Source organism: Ceratotherium simum, chromosome 10 (assembly GCF_057802395.1).
Source record: "Ceratotherium simum simum isolate JZ-2026a chromosome 10, ASM5780239v1, whole genome shotgun sequence".
Classification (NCBI taxonomy): Eukaryota; Metazoa; Chordata; class Mammalia; order Perissodactyla; family Rhinocerotidae; genus Ceratotherium; species Ceratotherium simum.
In genome coordinates, this window is record NC_141909.1 from 79,376,519 (window position 1) to 79,397,657 (window position 21,139).

At 39.9% G+C, this 21,139-nt stretch overlaps 1 protein-coding gene and 1 pseudogene across 4 annotated transcripts in view; one reads left to right on the forward strand and one right to left on the reverse strand.

Annotated features, from left to right (window-relative positions):
* Positions 1-21,139, forward strand: part of SACS (sacsin molecular chaperone) — a 118,592-nt gene that overhangs the window by 29,896 nt on the left and 67,557 nt on the right. For 2 of the 4 annotated variants that reach the window (XM_087436306.1, XM_087436312.1), the window contains exon 4: positions 16,775-17,304. In XM_087436306.1, coding sequence (XP_087292432.1) covers positions 17,285-17,304 — 20 coding nt within the window. In that variant the 5' untranslated portion in view covers positions 16,775-17,284. Of the gene's footprint in view, positions 1-3,886; positions 4,169-16,774; positions 17,305-17,886; positions 17,975-21,139 lie in introns of those variants that run through there. The other 2 variants (XM_087436311.1, XM_087436307.1) reach the window with 2 other exon arrangements.
* On the reverse strand, positions 13,828-14,261 carry LOC101403423 (large ribosomal subunit protein mL42 pseudogene; annotated as a pseudogene).

Sequence of the window (21,139 nt, forward strand, 5' to 3'; positions counted from 1 at the left end):
TGTGTGTCCTTCTTAGGACATGTCATGGGATCATTTTGCTGCTGTTCTTAGAAATGTAACTGGGGATTTTCTCACAGTCTTGAGCTGAGGTTACATAGGTAGTTTTTAAGGGCAAGTGTCTTTCCCTCACGTCTAAAATTATACTTCTCAAATTGGGAAGGTGTCTTAGAGCAAGAAAAATAACACAAAACCAATAACCTCTATGATTTGAACACCTATTATATGCCAAGCACTGTGTACTCCCATATTGGAAGGTAATATTCCCATTTCACAGATGAAGAAACTGAAGGTCAAAAAGCAGAGGTGACTGGCCCACACATTTCCTGGTGTATAGAGGTGGAATGCACATCTGCCCTACTAAACTGCCCTGGGTGGTTGTTGAGATAGAGAGAGCACTGGTGTTGTACACAGGTAAGTTAATGGAATCTGTGACAAAGATGCTCCAGAATTACAGGTAGATGCTGAGATTGAGCTGACATCTGTCAGGTTGAACAGTGGCCATTTCTGAGGTGATAAAAATCTGGCACTCAAAGAACTTTGTGGAAGAGGGCCATGAAGGCCACATGGTCTCCAGGCCAGATGGGAAGAGAGGTTAGGCCACACGACGTGGCTGGAAAGGAAGAGTGGGCTATGGGCAAGAGCAACGGCTGGGAGCCCTCCAGGAGAAGAAGCCAGAGGGTTGGTGGTGCCAGCTCTTTAAAGCCCTAGGCAAACGTCACAGACGTATCCCTCTGGCCGAGCCTTCACGGTTCTGGGCAAGAGGGACAGCAGAAAACACTTTCTTACACCGTTTTCTAGGGCCAGCTTAAGGTGAAGGAAGGAGGTGTTGACCTCTCACCTGTGTATATTTACAGTCAGTCTTTGAGCAGGATGTGGAAGATTCGTGACTCACTATCCAGAAAACTTTGGCTTCTTAACCTTCTTAGGACAAAGTCTAAATCTTTTGGCAACGATGTTCAAATACCATAAATAGTACCATGAATTTAACTGAACTGACGTGGTTTATGGAGTGTGCTACTGTATCTGGACAGTGGCAGGGGTCAAGGGCTTGTGCTGCACATGGAACCGCCTTCAGAATGTGTGTAAAGCCACATATAAATGTGTAAATTATTGAGTAAAAAGGCCTGTCACATGCAATGCTCATGAAGGTATTGGTGCTTTAAACTGTCTGTTACGAGGTATTTCTGCAGACCCAATATCTCACTGGGCACTTGTATGCAGTGTGTGTGGATGGGCAAAATGGTATATAACCTTTCTGAAAACAATATATGTCAACCTAAAAGTCCAACAGTAGGGAATTGGTTGAATAAATTATGGTACAACTGTAAGAAGGGTTATCATGCAGGTATTAAAAACTATGTTCTCAAAGAATGAAAGAGGAAAATATTCTCAGTATAATGTTAAGTAGGAAAACCAGTTACAATATATATAAAAATATGATCTATATATCAAAAGATAAGGCGTAGTTATTTCAGATAGTAGGACTATGAGTTCTATTCTCATATTTTCTAAAATAAACACACATTACCTTTCTAACTAGCATAAAACAATAACTGTCATTTAAGGGAAAAAAATCTAGGTTTTGTCATCTAATTGCAAACATATCACCTAATGAGTGACAGCACAGGACGCTGGGACTCTGTATAACTGGCTGCACTCGTGTGGGTGTGGATGGCAGGCTCAGCCCCTGACCCACCCTCCTGTTTACACATTGGGAAGGACCACTGGGAAGCAGGGAGCACTCTGGAGAGCCACCTTTGGTGAATACAGAATGCACCTAACAGACAGCACAGAAGCAATTGGAGTCCTCTGGGCCCGGGGTGAAGACAGCCTGCCTCTGGGTGGTGGCAATACTGACGCAGAAGGAGAGAGAGAAGTTAGAGGATGTGGAGAGTCCCCTTAGGGGAGGAATCATGAAGAGGAGGTCACACCACAGAGCGGTCCACACTTAGGAGGTCTCTGGCTCAGAGAGCAGAGCTCTACATTCACCCTTCAACAGTCACTTTGTAACCCAAATATGTCTTCTTATTCCCAGAGCTGAATGTGACTCAGCACTGGGTCACCTTCGGAAGGATCCCAAACCCAGCTACAAAAGTGTAGAGGAGAAACACCAATTTTTTTACTCAAGGTTTTCTCTTGATGAGGGTACTGAAGACAGAATTATGTTGCATAACCCACAGCATGATTTCTCCAAAATTCATTTTCTAAATCTCTTTCTCAAAAGTTTCACTGGTCATAGAAACACTTCAACTTTTCCCTTCCCTCTCACCCTCAAACCCAGGATTCCTCACTCCTGGAGACTTTTCTAGCCAGGTCAACACTCTTAGGCAGCATGATCTAGCTCTTGTCTAGGCTTCTGCTACTTGGATCCCAACACCCCGACACTAAACAAAACGAAACGCTCTCCTTATAGGGACCCACTTTCCTTGGAAGGTGGCGGAGTGGGGAATTATAAATACTTACTCTTCATAACTTTTGCCCCTATGGGGCTCTAGTAGTTCAAAGTTAGGAGTAGATGAGCCCGCTAAGTGAACAGGAAATGGAGGATTCATCTTTCAGTCCCCAGGGCTTACCCGAGAGCCAGTGCTCCATAGACGTGTGTTCAATTCATTTGATGACAACCGGAAGGGTGCTGTCAGAATTGAGGTAGCTTCTGGAGGGACAGACTCCCTCCATAGATGCATGCCATGAGGGCCAAACTGCTGGTGACCCACACTGCACTACAGTGAGAGTCAGATAAAAGGGATCCCCAAGACACTCTCCCTGACAGAAACTTGTTGTGACACAGCGATTTTGTTAGAACAAGCCATTTCCCTACTATCTCCTGGGAAATTATGTATTTCTGAATCTGTGAGTCTAGGATGCAAAGGAAACGCCATTAGATTTGGTGTCTTAAGTGGCAGTCTCATGTCGGGCCACACTGCAGGGAGGCAGGAGGCTCTGCTTCTGAGGAGAATGCTGACGTGTGGGGCCGGCGTTGGTCTTCCCCAGGAGAGATTGCTTTAGCCTTTTCAGGTCTGGAGTTGGCTGACTGAGTTAGGTATTCTCCTCAGAGGTAAAGCACCCAGGAGCTTCAAAGCTCCAGTAGTTCCAGGTGAGCCTCAACTCTAGATTTCTGTTGATGAGGCAGGCAGCTCTACGAGAAGACTACCAGGTCTATGGTGCACCCAATGGGAGCAGGGAGAGAGCCATTTACAAAAACAGACTCTACTGGTATTTCACATCCCCCATTGGTAGGAAGCAAGAAGAGAGAGTTCTATTTGATTTACTATTAGAATATTTTTGTTATTAAATTGACAGTAACAGTGAAAACAGAACATTTTACAGCTGTGCAGCATTTCACAGTTTATAAAGCATTTTGAGGGAATGCCTTTTTTAAGCATTTGGAACCTCATACTCAAATCCAAATTAAATACCAAAAGTGCTTTGTGAGCTATAACCTGCAATACAAACATAGCATGTTATTGTATTTTATCAGCGAGTGTGTGGCTGATTTAATTTTAGTAAATTTTAGGATTTCCAGACTGGCGATTGGCTGGTCACAACTTTTCATTTTCAACGAGGTGAATGAGACCAGTGAGTGACTTGTCTACGGTCACACAGCTAGTGTTGAATAGAGCCAGTGTCCTGTTAGCCATGCCTACCTCCTAAAATTCATCTTTGCAATTTGAAGAGAATAGAAAATGCGGTTACTGGTATTTTGCACCATCAGCTTGAGCAACCACGCTGCAATTTGCAGTATTACTGAAACCCAAGGTCGATGATAGTCCTGTCTCTTTAAAAAGAAAAAAGGGCCGCTGTGTGGGGGTGGGGCTGCTGACTGCGGCATCCGCGGGGCAGCCAGTCGGCGGGACCCGTGCGGCTGCGGCGGCAGTCACGCCGGGACCTGCTGATGTGACAAAAGGAGAACAAAGGCGCGGGGATGCGATGCTGACGGCTACCAGCAAGTATTTGAGGATCCAGCTAGATAACAAACGAGGAGCGAAAATGAGGAAGCTCATAGAAATAAGCGGGCTCCGCGGCTGGATTGCTCGTTCATTCCTCTGAAAGCTGGGCTGGCACCAGGTCGGCCAGTCACTGCAGTTGTCTGCGGAGATCGTGGACCACTTTCCTGAGATCCCCGCCTTCCTCCGAGGACAGCGAGGCTTCATGAACGCGTTGTGCTGCTGTGAGTGATGGGTTCTTCTTAACACACAGTTTAGGCTGGCGGCCTGCGGGTTCGGGTGAGACGCGAGCTGCAGTGTTACCAGAGAGATGGCTGTGGGCTAGGTGCTCAGACCACCCGGCTCTGTCGTTTTAATTTCCACCCTGGGCTGCAGTGTTTGCTCACAACGGGTCTATTGCTGTAATACTGAGAGTGGGGTCACCAGTCCTGTTAAATAATCAAGTGGGATTCTCAAAGTAGCTTAGAGTTTCCTTTATAGTAGTTGTCCTCATTTTAAACGGCATGCCCTTAAATGATTCTAAATATTACAGTTATCTTACATAGTAATATTGGAAAATCTTGCTTTTAGTTAAAAACATTTTACTCAGTTATTTTATTTTAATGAGTGGCCATGAAATTCTTAGAGTGTTCCAGTTTTAACAACAAAAATCTCTCGCTCTTTTTCTTATAACAAGGTTAATGCCTCAGTGAAGAATGCTGGATTTGTTTCTAACATGTCAATTGTTTTGGCTTTAATTTTATCCTCTGTAAGGGATGAAAGCCTGTTCCATTTAAGTCAAAGGCAGACTGCAGGTTAATTCCATGTGTTTCCCAAGCCCACGGTGCCCTGAAGTTACATTGAAGGGGAGCACTTTATTTCTTCACCAATGCGGATAAAAGTAATTGACACTTAATTCCATTTTATTTATCATGTGAAAAGTAAATTTTCCACTTTTTTTAAGCTACCCGTTGATAACCAGATACATACTAGTTTAACGCATGGTTATATGTCCCAGTGGTTTTACTTACGACTAACCAGCTTGCTTTCCCTAATCTTGTCTGGAAGTCTTACTTTGTGCCGTGGACGAATGACACCCAGTTCCTTTCCTCTTTCCTCCGTGGCCGTCCCCTTCGTCCTTTCTTTACCTTCCCTGGCTTTTAGCTGGCCAATTTTCCCTTTTCTCTCTAGATCAAGGCCCCTTCAGTCTCCCTTTCAAACAAACTCAGCCAGATTTTCCATATTTGCACATTTTCCTTGTACCTTGCTTGGTTTGTAAAATCTTTTCCATGATTAATATGGCATTTTCTATTCTTCACATAATAGGAAGAAAAGCCAGATTACAGCTTGTTGAGACCAAGGTTAGCTTACATCAGAAACGTCTCATGTATTGTTGCTTTCTGCTGGATTTGCTCTCAGAAGCCTTAGGTTCAAATCTCAGCTCTGCCATATCCTAGCTTTGCAGCGACTCCTGTGAGCCCCCGTTCCTTCCTATGTTAGAGATGATGGCAGTAGTTGCTCACACAGTTGTCATAGGGTAGAAGTGAGGTAATGCGTGTGAAGGCACCAGCACGGTACTTGGCACAATGTAGCTGTTTAGCAGGTGATTTGTCATTTTCTTATTCAGTCCACCCGTCTACCTAGCCACCCATGCAGGAGGAAGTAGGCTCAAGTGGTTTCTTATACCATTTCCCTAAAGGAGTGAATTTTGAAATGATCTTTTGACTGAGTGCATCTTAATCAGCTCTGATTAAGTACAAAAAATATATTCAGTACTTGCTAAGGATCTCTTACCTATAAAAGTAATGCTAATATTTCCACGTTGCCATAGGAGTGTTCTGTTGGAGGAGGGAAGGCCAACTCCCTTTGTGCTGTTCCTGTTAAATCTTTATGATGGCAGCAGTGGGCTGATGATACTGATGGTCCTGCCATGAGTCCCAGTGAAGCCTGCAAATGTGATTGATGCAAACCCTGCCAAATTGGAAATCAGAACAGTTCCCGTTGCTATTCTGATCTTGGACAACCTGGGTGGCAGTTTGCTCTCTGTATTGCCAGTCCTGTTACTATTTTAGTTTCTATTTTGTCTATCTTTCTGCTTACCACCTTTGCTTTAATAGACTCTACACTTAGCACATTGTGTCGGATTTAAAAGTTGAGGATGGAGCTGTTGTGCCATACCTAAGGGGAACATAATGAAACTGGGAGAAGCGCTGGATTGGGAGTCGAGGGCTGGGACTCCAGCTCAGCCTTGGCTTCTCTTTGTGCTAACTGGAAAGTCATTTAACCTCATCTCTAAGATAAGAGGTATGGAGTAGATAATCTTCAGGTCCTGGGTACATGATTCGTATAGCTCTTTTGGGGGAATTCTTTGGGGGAATACTCAGTTTATAGCAGTTATTTGATCAAATAATATGCTTTCACATATATCGTCTCTTTTCATTCTCACAATAGCCTTATGAAACAGGCAACCCCATTTTGCAGATTATAAAATGTAAGATTAAGAGAGAGTAGAGCCCCAGCTATTTCTTATCTGTGAGAAGACGGGATTGACTAGATGATATCTAAGTTTGCTTTCCTTTCTGAACATCAGTGAGTCGTCAGATTGCAAACCCTGAGCTCTGGTACTCACGCCACAGCATCCCCTCTCATGGCACTTCGAATTTATAGCGGTATGAAGCCCAAAATGCCACTTTGTTCTCGATTTTGTAGAGAGAAATCAATGGTCCACTTATAGCAACATTACATCCAGACAGACATTGATTGTAAATATTCTGCTCTGGATTAGACCAGGAGTCTGTCATCTAGTCCAGAAAATATGGGCCCTGCTATCCACATATCCTTTTCGTGTGTTCTGAAACTACAGCCTTTTAGCGTTTCAGCCGCCTAATATCACAACGGGTGATCATTTAAACTTCACAGAGCTCCTTGTTTCGTTACAGTACTAGGTGCTAGAGGAGTATGTATTTGAGTTTTTTAGGTTTCTGGAATTTGTGCACACTTTTACATAGTAGTAGAGGTTGAGCCTTTCTCCTTGTTTTTAATGCAGTGATAAATTTAACCATTAAGAAAAGTCCTAATAGGGAGCTGGCCCTGTGGCATAGTGGTTAAGTTTGCACGCTCCACTTTGGTGGCCCCAGGGTTCACAGGTTCGAATTCCAGGTGCAGACCCACACACCATTCCTCAAGGCATGCTGTGGTGGTGTCCCACATACAAAATAGAGGAAGATGGGCACAGATGTTAGCTCAGAGCCAATCTTCCTTAGCAAAAAGAGGAAGATGTTAGCTCAGGGCCAATCTTCCTCACCCCCCAAAAAAAAGTCCTAATAGGGTTATCAGATAAAATACAGGAAATATTGAATAAGACATACACTAAAAAATTACCTGTTATTTATTTGAAATTCAAACTTAACTAGGCATATTTTTATTTGCTAAGTCTGGCAACCCTGGATAAACAGAACCTTAATTGATGAATTAAATAACAGTTACTTTGAGTGTCAGGATATTAATTTGTTAGGTTTTTAAGCTTAAAACATAAATTTAATCCAGTCTTTATCAATTTTCCGTAATATGCCAAACACCTCACTAGTTTTATTTATTAATGTTTTTGTTTATTAAATATTAAGCTAAGTGACTATCCTAAGAAAATTCTGATCCTGAGGAACACAGTATGTCCAACTCACCTACATGTTCCCCAGATGCCCTGCTAATGAATGAAAAAAAAACACCTCGAGATTTTAAATATATTTATGTGGAGTCAGATAAACTTGGTTTTGAAAACTGGCTCTATGTCAAACTACCTCTGATACCTCACCTCCTGGAACCTCAGTTTCCTCCTTCTTAAATGGGACTGAAAATAGGTTAATAATCCCCACTGAAGAGATCAGATGACGGTAAGTGAAGCCTCTGGCGTGGCTTTACATGGCAGGCTCCCCAAAGAAAAGTTGGTTTTTTAAATGAATGAAAGAATATTATTTTTCCCTTCAAAAAGCCGGATATTAGTCTGACTAATAATAATATTAGTCAGATAATGTCAAATGAGATGTATTTTAATCATGTAATCTACTTTTACAAAGATTTATTAAGATATAATTCACATACCATAAAATTCACCTATATGGTATATTATTTTTATGTAAAATTTTACCTTTGAACATAAATTGAGCTTTTAAAGGTAAACCTGTGACTCTGAGGAGCTTCTGCTCCAGTGCTGAGCGCCCACACACCTCAGCCTCTGACAGTTAGCTCTGCAGGGTGACACACTGAAAACTGAGGCTGGATCAACTCGAGTCAAGGTGAGCTATGAAAGTATATGTGTATTTTTATTACCTGGAAATTGGCCAAAGTGACTAAATTATTCATTCTTTATTGAATATCTTCTGTATCCATGACCCTGAATCTGACCTAGTAGGGGAATCAAAGATGAATAAGACGTTCTTGAGGAACTTGCAGCAAAGTAGACGAGGAAGATCTGTGTAACACAGAAGAGATTTGGACACTGAGCGAATAATTTATGTATTTCTCTTATTAAATTTCAAATACAGTATCTTTCCTGTTGTACATCTTGCATGGAAATTTTTAATTACACACACACACCCATAGCCAGTAAGTATCACTCACCTTTACCTTTACTTTTGGTGCTCTATAAAGTGCCTTTATGTACATATTCAATTACAGGGATGTACACTTGAGGTCAAACAATGGCTGTAGTGCCCATGCCCTTTTCTGCAGTGATTGTGCCAATAGAGTTCTGTCATTAATGACATCGCAGTTCTTGCTCTGTCTTACATTTTGGTCTATTGATTTACAGGATGAGTTAATCTGACTTCTCCATTTTGCAAAGATGCCATTTTAAAATCTTTGCTGACTCATGTTTTCTTCTGACATTAAGGAGGGCAAGACGATTATTCTGAGGGTAATTCCAGTGGAGGCTTTCTCTGGGCCTGAAGTCTGTCTGTATTTGGCTCCTTGTTTTGGTAATATTAGGGACTTTCAAGGGTAAATTTTCACCACACCACAGAGGATTTAGCTGTCTATAAATTTGTTTGGTCAAATATGATAAAAAATGTTGGTTTTTAATTCCCATTTTTAAATGAATGTGTATTCCATTCTTAGCATGTCGCTAAAGGCAATTCTGGCTCTGTTCTTTGCTGTAAATGGGTTAAAAGACTGTTTCTAGGGAAACTACGGCTATTGTGATAGGTGAAGCAGCAGAGGGTGTGCCTGGAATGCTGCAGTACTAGAAGAGCACTCCCAAGACACCCTTGCTTACTCCTGGACGGCCCCTTCCTCCCACACCCACGAGGAGGGGGTTTTATCAGAGCTAAGTCTGTACAGAAAGGATGCGGTTCTGAAATTTAACAGACTCTCTTAAACAAAGAAAACGTACATCATGTTGAAGAGGATAAAGTACTAGGGGTAGCTCCTGATTGTATTTTTATCTCATCCCTGCAGGAAAGACTTTTCTTTTCATCACTTAGGTGACAGGCAGGTGTCTGTGTGTTAGTTCTCGGGAAGTTTGCTTTGTCCTCCTCCATTCTGGTGAAGTCCACTTTCTTCCACCTGAGGAAGCCCTTCATCTTCCGACTCTTTTCTCCCCTCATCCCTCTACCAAAGGGCGGCTTTTGGTTAAGGGACCATCACCACTTGTTTGAACAATGGTCGTGATTGAGGCTGCGAGTCTCCAGGCTGTTTCTAGTTCAGGTAGTGTCACTCAAAGGAATTTTCAGCTCAGTGAGTAAGTGGAGCTGGCGTCTTTCTTTCCTGCTCCTTAAATGAGATCATATATAGTGCTAAGTCCGCCAACGATGGGGAAAGCCCAGCTTGCCAAAATAGGGTATTTTTGCTGGGAAGGCAAAGAGGTCACTGAATGGACACACTGTGCTTATATTAGCCATGGGCAGCGGCTTCAGGTTTCGGAGCCAAATGAACGGATTCCACAGCTGGCGAGAATTGGTGTCCAGGCCTGTTCCCTAATGGCAACTACAGGGGATTGATTGTTCAGGCCCCTGATAAATGAGAGGAGGACATGAATCAGTGGGCAGGGAATATGGTATTCATGTCACTTCATGTGTTAAAGAATATTACACGAGCAAAAGAGTGGCATCCAATATTTGCAAAAACCATCTGCATGGGGCCGGCCCAGTGGCGCAAGCAGTTAAGTGTGCGCGCTCTGCTGCGGCAGCCCTGGGTTCGCGGGTTCGGATCCCAGGCGTGCACCCATGCACTGCTTGGCAAGCCATGCTGTGGCGGCGTCCCATATAAAGTGGAGGAAGATGGGAACGGATGTTAGCCCAGGGCCAGTCTTCCTCAGCAAAAAAAAAAAAAAAAAAAACAAAACAAAAGAGGAAGATTGGCAGATGTTAGCACAGGGCTGATCTTCCTCACATACACACAAAAAAAACCCAAAAAAAACCCATCTGCAGTTTGCTAAGTACTTTTAGACATAGTTCAGGTTGATCTTTACCATGATCCTGTACATGGATAGGGCAAACTAGCTCTGTTTTACAGACGAGGAAACTTGGGTATAGAGAAATTATGTGATTCTCAAGTCGTGGTCTCCATAATGCCACACTACCCCCAAAATGATATGGTGACAGCAGCTTTCTTCCCCTTTGGGGAAGGGATGGGGAGAGAAGGCAGTAATATTTGAGTGCCTATATTGTGTCAGGCACTCCATAGTGGGGAATACGGTGAGAGCTGGGAGTCAGAGGTCCTGTGCTTAAGTCCCCATGTGGGATGTTGCTTGACTTTTCTGGGCACCGATTTCTGTATCTGTGAAATGAAATGAACAATTTCCTACCAAATCACCAGGCAGTTATGAGATTGAAAATGATATCATCTATGAAATCGCTTTAACAAATTAAAAATACCATACTCTGCAAGATATCTTACTATACCGTATTTTAATTTTAGTATCAATAACTTTTCAACTGTGTACAAATTTTAGGATATCCTAATTTTCTTGGCAAAAACTATATAAACAAAATTATCATGAAAGCAGTAAAAAATACCAGGCTTATTATATCATGATTAATTTGATTGTCTTATTGAGGAACTATCTTAAATTTATTAGTATGGATAGTTTGAATGCTCACATTTCTTATTTTTTAAATTGCATTAGACTGCTGTTCAATCATATTAGATGCCATAAAAAAGCTATTAGCTTTTATCTTCCATGCGATGTCATTGTTAAGGATTTATAAAAGTAAATGTGTGATATATTGAAGCACTGAAAAATGTATGCATTATCAGCTGAAGATTTATATACAAGAGAAGCATTAAACGTATAAATATAAAAATCCTATATAGTGTTAATCATATAATCAGCAAGGAACAAAAAGTATTTTTGTAGTTTAAAATAATAAAAATCAAATAGAACTGAATATGTATTCAATTACAAGCAGAAATGTGTTCATATATGTGTATATTTAGAATGTTTAACCATGGCACACCAAGAAATGGATATTTGTTGAACTGAATAAAGGTGTGTGTGTGTGTGTGCGTGTGTGTGCGTGTGCGAAATCATCAATTGGGAATCAAAAACAAGAAATTTTAATATTTTTTTTGTATCTTGGATTAGTACAATGTAATCATGATAATAAATAAAACAATATGTGATAAATGCTTTGTGAATGTTGATGTGCTCTCAACCTGTCAACGTTACTATATGAGAAGTGGTCTGGTTTACTGGAGAAATCCCTGAACTAGGGTCTAGAGCTCGCATTGGCGCTGTGTCATGTCCTCAGTGTGACCTTGCAGTGGCATGCCCCCGGAGGCACTGTGATGGTGCGCACACTCTCTCCCTCTATGCTGAGGCTGCAGAGCTGGATTTTACAAAGACCAACATCTCTGTAAACTAACATTTACGTAACTTGCCGTAGACTGGCCCTGGTGATTTTGTCACCTTGTCCCCTTTCCTATGCCCTTATGGCCTGGGCATGTCTTTTAACCTCTTTGAGCTTCAGTCTCTTAGCCTGTAAAATGAGGAACTATCTGGTCTACCTCTTTTATAAAGTCATCTTGGGGCGGGCCTGGTGGCGCAAGTGGTTAGGTGCGCGCGCTCCACTGCGGCGGCCTGGGGTTCGCTGGTTCGGATCCCGGGCGCGCACCGATGCACCGCTTGTCGAGCCATGCTGTGGCGGCGTCCCATATAAAGTAGAGGAAGATGGGCACGGATGTTAGCCCAGTGCCAGTCTTCCTCAGCAAAAAGAGGAGGATTGGCATGGATGTTAGCTCAGGGCCGATCTTCCTCACAAGAAAAATAAAAAAAAAAATAAAGTCATCTTGAGGATCACATGAAACAATGTGTGTACAGATGGTCCCCAACTTGCTTTGGTTCAACTGAATGATTTTTCGACTTTACGATCGTGCGAAAGTGTTAAGCATTCAGTAGAAACCATGCTTCAAATTTTGAATTTTGCTCTCTTTCCCAGGCTATCGATATGTAGCCTCTTGTGATGCTGGGCAATGGCAGCCACAGCTCGCAGTCAGCCGTGTGATCACGAGGGTAAACAACCAACACGCTTACAACCGTTCTGTACCCAGACAGCCATGCTGGGTTTTTCACTTTCAGTACAGTAGCCAATAAATTACATGAGATATTCAGTACTTTATTATAAAATAGGCTTTGTGTTAGATGATTTTGCCCGACCGTAGGCTAATATAAGTGTTCTGAGTGTGTTTAAGATAGGCTAGGCTAAGCTATGATGATCAGTAGGTTAGGTATATTAAATGCATTTTCGACCTAAAGATATGTTCAATTTGTGATGGGTTTATCCAGAGGTAACCCCATAGTAAGTTGAGAAAGATCTGTAATTGTAAAGGACTACGCAAATGTAAGGTACTATTATTTAAATACACATGCTGAATTTCATATTAATTAAAAAGGTTTACTGGTACCAGGTGGATCTTTGGAACCCTAAGGAATACTTCGGAATCCTTGGGGAATAAGTTCTCATGAAGTGTTTCACAAAGTGTAGGATGCATGCCCTGATAACAGTGAGAAGATGACTCTGTTCAGGGAAGGAGTGGGTGCTACTCAAGCAGGCACCAAGAAAATGAGATCATGCAGTGAGTGGGTGACCCCTTTTGCAAATCCCTTTTCTCTTTGCCTCCCTCACCCTTCTTGTCCCTTCCTCTCCCTTCTTTCCTCTTCTATAAAACCTTATTATGTAGACTTTATTATTCCCTCTGTACTTAATTTTTAATTAACAGTTATTGTGATAATAAATGAAAGATAGTAAAGGCACTGTTTCAAACAAAGAAACATATCAATTTGTTCATGAGGTATTATCTTTATTATAGACTGCTGGATCCATCTTGCTAACATGTATTTGGAATTTTGGCATCTATATTCATGAATGAGATTGGCCAATAATTTTCCTTTTTTCATTCACTCTGGTTTAGATAATCGGATTTGGGAATATTATCAGCCTCCTGAAATTATTTGGGCATATTGTCTGTTTTTATGTTCTCAGGTAGAATCTGTAAGATACTAGAGTTGTATGTTTATGAATATTTGGTACAACTCACCAGTAAAACCATCTAGCCTAGTGTTTCCTCTGTGGGGAGATTTTAAATATCAGTAATTGAATATACTTAATAGGATTGACTTATATCTTGAATTAGTTTTGGTACTTTCTATTTTTCCAAGTATTTGTCCATTTTCAAATTCATTACCTTAAAGTTTTTGTAATGTTCTCTTATCTTTTTAATTTCTGATGCATCCCATTTTTCATTCCTAACATTGCTTTTTTTGTGACTTCTTTGCTTTTATCTTTTTTATATGAAAAGACATTTTGTTGTTTTTTTACTGTATAACATATTAGGGAATATACCCAATTGCATTTTCTCAAATGGCAAATGAAACACAGGGTAACATTTCTCTTTGTTGAAAACCTCAATATTATCTGTCTTTTGGAGGATCCAGTTTCTTATCACGTCTGTGATACTGTCCGCAAGGATACCAGTGGTGCTTAGTAGTAAAGAACATTTTGCTAAGTTGCTCTATCATGAGTCCTTGCTCAAAGTGTGCACCTTTTTCTTCTAATCTGGTTTTCAGCACTTGATCATGTGTTTCTTCATGATTATGCACAGGATCTGGCCGAGGGATAGGTTTTGTGTGTTCATATGGAATGTCCACAGAAGAGTGGTAGCATATCATCAGATGCCATCATGCCATCAGATGTCAAAGCAAGCTCCACTTTGCAATTATAGTTATCTGGAAGAGAAGACTACTTAGATTTATGACAAACACAATATAAAGCTCCGTTTTGAATTGGAAATAAACATTTCAAGATAGCTGTTTGATGTCGCCCATTTTATTGCTGCTAATGCCATAGTGAGTCAAGATGCTTATCAGGTGGTATGAAAGAAGATGATCTGAAGAGAAACCGCTTTTAAAATCTGCTTCTAGGCATACCTATTTTCATCCCTTGACAGCTGCTCACTGCGAGCCCGCCATCTTGCCTCAATTTCGCTTTTATCTTGATCAGTCTTGCCATGAGTTTGCCAATTTTATTAGTATTTTTAAAGAACTAACGTGTTTTTGCTGATATTTTCCACTGTATTTTTATTTTCCACTTCATTAATTATACTCTCATCTTTATTTTCTTTGGATTTATTCCCATTACCTTTTTTCTGAATTCTGAAATGGATACTTAATTTTCAGCCTTTCTTCTTTCTGAATGAAATCATTCAAGGGTATAAATGTCCCCATAAATTTACTAATCCCCATTTTTATTGAAGAAAGAGTAGATAAAAGACTCAGTGTTTTTCGTGGGCACTTGTATCTAATCAGAATTTAAGATTCCTTTTGTATTCATTTTATTTATCTTTATAGTTACCCTCTATGTGTGGTGCATAGTACTGGGTTTCCATTTATGGTAAGGATGGAAAGTGTCCTTTATATAATACATTTAAGGAAAAATATTAAGTAAATAATGACACAGGTGCTACACAAGTAGACCAAAGATCCCAAAAGTTGTACATTATGTTTCAAATATGAGAAAAATTATGAGGATGATTCATCAGTGACTATAGTTTGAGAAACTGATGTTCCAGACAGCACACTGCCTTCTCTCATCCATGTGTATGATCTCGTTGCCATATGCAGTTGTTCAATCACAGGGGTAATTTCTGAGCAATTAGAGAATAAGACAGATCCTCTGGGAGATGCACATGTACAAATGTTCCAGTGTCCAAAAAAGGAATAATAGTTTGGAATTCTAAATTGTGTGTTAGATGTCAATTATAGAAGTGATATTAAAATTTAAAGATTGGATTACTAGAGAGAGAGTTCAGGAGCTGTTGTTGGACAAAGACACAGAGATGGGTTCATTAAGAACTTGAAATAACCTGTATCTGTTCTACAATACATTCATATTTTATGGTTATATTTAAAATGACATTCTGATTGACAAAAACTTTTTTATTTAAAAGACATATTTGGATTAATTCCTATTCGCAGAATTGTTGATGAGTTAACAATATATATACCTGTCTAGAGTCATAGAATTTTAGTTAATAGCTTAGAACACTTATGCCAGTCCTCTTGTTTTATAGATAAAGAAGTTGATCCTAATCCTCCACTTTATTATACATAACCTCTCTTAATCTAAACATTTCCACTTGAAGAGTCCAATTTTTAAAATCCATTATCATACGAAAGGCTTCCGTTCTCTTGCAAATAACAATTCTTAATTTAATTTCAATTTTTAATTTTAAATCTAGAATTACTCTAATTCTTGACACATAGCAATCAAAATTTTATGATATATGGTTTTATATGAATGAGTAATAAGATTTGGGATTGGTCTGTTTGAATTAATCTCACTCATGATGCCTAGTAATATTTTTATTATAGCAAGTTACTGGAGAAGTGTTTTTGAGGAATAGTTTACAGTGAGTTTTGGGTTATTTTCCTGGGTTTCAATGAATCCAAGAATCTATAGTGTTATAAGTATAGCTTAAATTATTGTCTCTACATTACTTTTGTCCACAGTGAAATGTTGTTGGATACAAAAACAGAATAAGAAGTTAGGAGCTGGTTCTCCAGTTTCCATCCATCACTTCCTAGCTGAGTGAGCTTAAACATAGTTGCTTACCTTCCCGTGTCCAAGTTTCTTTAACATGTTAGCAATTCCACCTCTCTTGTTCTGTCTACTTCAAAGAACTGTTAAATGTGATAATGTCTAAGAGAGCACCTTGAAAATTATAAAGTATTTATAACCATGATAGTTGTATGAACAGGTAGAAAATTCAGTCTTCATGTGTCCCTCTGGCATATTATTGTTGTAAAAGTTTGTGTCTTTTTTTTTCTAGTTTATTTCTTAAAAAGTTAGACTTTTGCAGGATCCAATAGTTATTGAGAATATTACTAGGAAAATAAAGACTTTCTGATAGACACATTTTCTCTTCTTTTCCTAACCTAGATGCTTTGCTTTCAAACATGAGTCATATTATGCGTAAAGTTGTAGGTTTGGATTTAAGGGTATTGGTCCTGAAAAAAGGCACATTGTATGAGGCACATATTTCACTTGGAAGAAGCCAGGGAAATAAGAGGAGTGAGAAGAAATGCATAGGGAGTGAGAACATGAAACTAAATTAAGTAGATATGCTTTTTATTGATAGAGACTGCCATGTCTACTTACACAGGTGCATTTGTTGGTTGTGAGGTGAGGGATAAAGCTGTGCTATTTAGCAGGGCTGTGGTGCAACCAGCAGTTTATAATTAGAAAGTCACTGGAGCTAAGAACCATGGCTGTCTTCCATGAGGAGTTACATTTTCAGTGCATTTACTTCAAGTACTTTTCTCTACTCCTTCCTTTACCCTTCCTTGATTTTTCTTTCAGGATCATAGAAGTGATACGAAGATGTATGTGTCACCAGAGCAAGAAGAAATGCGCTGTCCAGTGAGTACTGTACATCTGCTGAGATGAGGATGAGAGACACGGAGCCCAAGAACTGCTACAACATCATCCCCCACCACCTTCAAAAAGAAATACAGGAGATTCTCAGATGAAATTAGCTTGTTTTTACTTTCGGGAAAAGCCAAAAACCATTAGCTAATCGATACAATTTTACCTTAAGAATTTCTCTGGGTTGTTGGATCAGAAGGCATAACCCAAGGGGGCAACCACTTTCGGGCTGGAGAGTCATACTTGAAGAAACACAAATACAAAACACAACAATGCTTTTGGACATCGGATGATGAATGGACACTGAGGGGAAAAGCAGGCTTTTCACTGGCCAGGAAGAGCTGAACGTGGAGGACACATTTAAAGGAAACACAAACGAAAGACTTAGAAGAAAGAAAAATATTTTCATGGTTTTCGTGGACAAGCATTCCAGGAGAAGTGATAATGGAGACCAAGGATAATAGGTAAATGAGTTAATGTTTTAAATTACAACAATTTGTGTTGAGATTTTAAGGCTTATTGGGTTTTCCTAAATGAAACATAAGTAGGCAGAAACAAATGAAAGTTCTCTGGAGGTAAAAGTGAGTCAACTATAGATGCTTCAGTTGTAATTGGAATTGTGTATGTAACATTTCAAGCCATGGGTAGAAAATCATTCCTTACATTTGTCCAGATGGTTTTGGATTTTCTGTCTCTTTGGGTGGCCGTTCTAATGGACAATTGACTACATGTATCCCATTTTCTCCTTCATCAAATGATATATTAGTGTCTCTCACTGGCTGTATGATTATTCGAAAAATATTCAATAAACAATTGTGAAGTACTTGCAGTTGTAGCGAATAACCTGAGAAAGGAGAGAGAGGCTGCTTTTCCTTTTTAAACTATGATGATAAAAGATAATGCTTGCTCCTTTCCTCAAATTTAGTTGCTATTTTATAAGAACATATTCTTATTTTACAAGCTTGAGGATTTATGTCAAACTATAAGGTTAATGTATATTTATTATTACTCTTTAAATTTTTATGTGCTCTTCTTTTTTTCTTAAGCATATAACAAAATACACTTTCATTGATTTCGACTGCTGTATTCAAATAGTACGTTCAATACCTGAAATTTTAGTGCCGTAGAGACCAGGTAAGCCTTCACATCTTGTAACCTAATGATATCAACAGATAAAAAGACTTTTCAAATTTGGCTTTCCAAATTTGAAACGTTGAAAAAGCTGAATATTTGTTTTTACCTTTTGTAAACTTTTATTCATTAGAGAGAGGAAGTAAGTGTAACCTTTTCAGTAGAACTTCCTCCTAGCAAACCAGGATTAATTTTATGACTCATTGTTATTTAAATATGTGAAAGTGCATGGGTATTGAGACTACTTAATAAGTTTGATTTTTATTGACCAATTGGAATATTTGATTATTCTCTGTATTTTCTAATATTAGAAGTCATCTGATGTGAATTTTATTACTACTACAATGCTAAATTGTTTAAACATGAGGGAAATATACTGTTGTATCATCATACCTGTTATCTCACAGTATTTCTGTGGGTTTTCTTTTTTTACCTTCTTCAGTGCTTCCATACAGTGCTTTCCCCCTAGTTTTGAAAGTAGATGCTTTTTCAAATTAAAGGTGAACTCATTTTCATTCAACTTACCAGTTGACTGATTTGTTAGAAATAATTTCATTTATAAATTTATTATAAAAAGCAGTGATTGTATAGAATCATTGATGCTGTCACTAAGTATAAATTTTCAACCGTCATGATTGAATGTCAACAGATGTTGAAAAAAACAATAGATCAGATTGTCTTTGCAATCACTAGGTGATAAATTCCATTTATAACTAGAAAAAAGCATATTAACTTTGAGTGTATCTTTGCCGATTATAAGGCTTTGGGTACTTTAGAATTTCCTCAGAACTTATTTGTTTATTTACTTATTTACTTAAAGTTAAAATGTCAGTAGCTGGGTATAGCAACATTTATGAACACATAGAGTAGAGTCCATGGGATGACAGTCAAAGCATCAATCTTAAGTTGATTTTTATAAACACACTGTTTTTTTTCCCTGAGGAAGATTCGCCCTGAGCTAACATCTGTGCCAGTCTTCTTCTATTTTGTATGTGGGTTGCCCCCACAGCATGGCTTGACGTGTGGTGTATGTCCGCGCTCGGGATCTGAACCTGTGAACCCAGGCTGCTGAAGTGGAGCGTGCGGAACTTTAACCGCTCAGCCATGGGCCAGCCCCTAAACACACTTTTATTAAGACATTTAAAGCCTGTCTTACTAAGACCACAAATATGTAAAATTTGATTGTCTGGTTTCCTTGTTCCTGGGGCAAGATAATAATTTTCAAAGCTGAAAAGGATCCAGTCTTGGAGTCTTGAGCTCTAGGTGTTGTGTGGCGAGTTCTCAGGGGTGCGTGTGTGGGCGGTGGAGCCTTGCTTAGAGTCCTGACATTAACACGCAGGCCTTTTCCAGGATACTGGCTTTATGTAAATATTTTGAGAAAAGAAGTTAAATTATATATCTTGTAAGCAATATCAAATGTTATGCTAAAATAAAAGCAGATATATTGTTGAATATACAGTCTGAATATTTAAGCTAAAAGCTGAGAGTTAGTCTCACTTGCTGAAGGCAACTTTGGGATCGGTTCCCTCTCCATCGCCATCAGGAAGACCCTGGAGCATCAGTATGTGCAAACAGCAGATTCCAGGATACGGAGGGGTGGACCAGATTTGGGGAAACTGTCCCCTAGGATGCCGAGGAAACAGTTGTAGTTACAGTGTGCTGAGGAGCTTGGCGTATGTGGGATTGATTGAGGCTGGTGGCAGCGTCTAAGAGATCCTCTCATATGAGTCTCCTTTGATAGATGAGAAAACTGAAATTATATGACTTGCTCAAACTCATAGTGTTGTTAAAGATAAAATTATTCTAACACTTGTTAAAGTGGTTGGGAAGATTTTATCCAGGACTATTGCAAGAGTCATGAAGACCATTGCAACTCCAAATTCAGCAAAGACAGCTGGGGATTTATAGCCAATGAGCAGAGTGAGGGGATCGGGGATGGAAAATTAATAAGGGCAGGGGGATTCTTGCTAAACTGACTTGATAGGATTCTTGCTGAAGGCAGGTCAGGGTGATCAGGTCTCAAGGGTGGGGGATGAAGAAATGATTAGATATTGAGGGTGATAAGATATTAAGGGTAGGAGATTCTTGCTAAACTGATTTAGCAGGATTCTTGCTAAAACTGGGCTAGGCAGGTCAAAGACAGGGCCCAAGGACAAGGCCTAGTGGAAAAGAGGGCTCAGAGGAGCCCTTGTCAAGCTCAGGCCCAGTTGTGACTGGACCCAGCTCTCTTGTCTTCCTCCAGGGTCCACCCAACGTGTCTGACTCCACCTCTAACCGGGGATCGCAGTGCAGCACTTTTAGTTAGGAGTCTCCGAACAAACCTTACCCTTAAAATCATTCATTCATATGTTGAGCATTTATTATGTGACAGGTACTTGAGATACATCAGGGAATGAAATTGATATAGATACTGACTTTTGTGGATTTTACATTCTAACAAGGGAAGACAGAAAACCAACAATATCTAATGAATAATTAAATTATATGGTACCTTATATGATGGACCAAAAGGAACAGTAGGCAAGGAAAAGGAGCTGGGAGTCAATGGAGTTATGTGGGAACATGTATCACAATTTTAAAAAGGATAGTTGGGACAGACCTCATGGAAAAGTGAAATCTGAGCAAACACTTAAAGGAGATGAGGGAATTAATCATAAGCTATTTAGGGGAAGAATGTTCCAGACAGGGGAACCTGTGCAAAGCCCCTAGGTGGGAGCTGCCTGGCATGTTCCAAGAAACAGGAGGAAGCTGGCATGCTGGAGTGAAGTGAGTGAGGGCAAGGGAGGTGGAAGATGTGGTGGAAGAGGTAGCTGGGTGTCAGATCACTGTGCAGGAAACGGGACTCATTGCAGGGTTTTAGGGAGTGACAGGATTTGACTTACATTTTTAAAGAATCCCTCTAGCTGCTGTGTAGAGGGTCCAGGGTGGAAGTGGGGAGACCCATTATGCTTTATTGTAACAACCCACGTGAGAGATGATGGCAGTTCTGGCCAGGATGGTAGGGTGTTAGAAGAACTTACCTGATGGCTCTATGGGGGTTCATGTGCCAATCTCTTCAGGAGGCTATGAGATTATCCTTACCATCTGGCAGTGTCAAATGTTGAATACATTTAAGATGAATATCAACAACCTGATTACGGTGGGTGTGTGTCATTTTTCCAACAACAA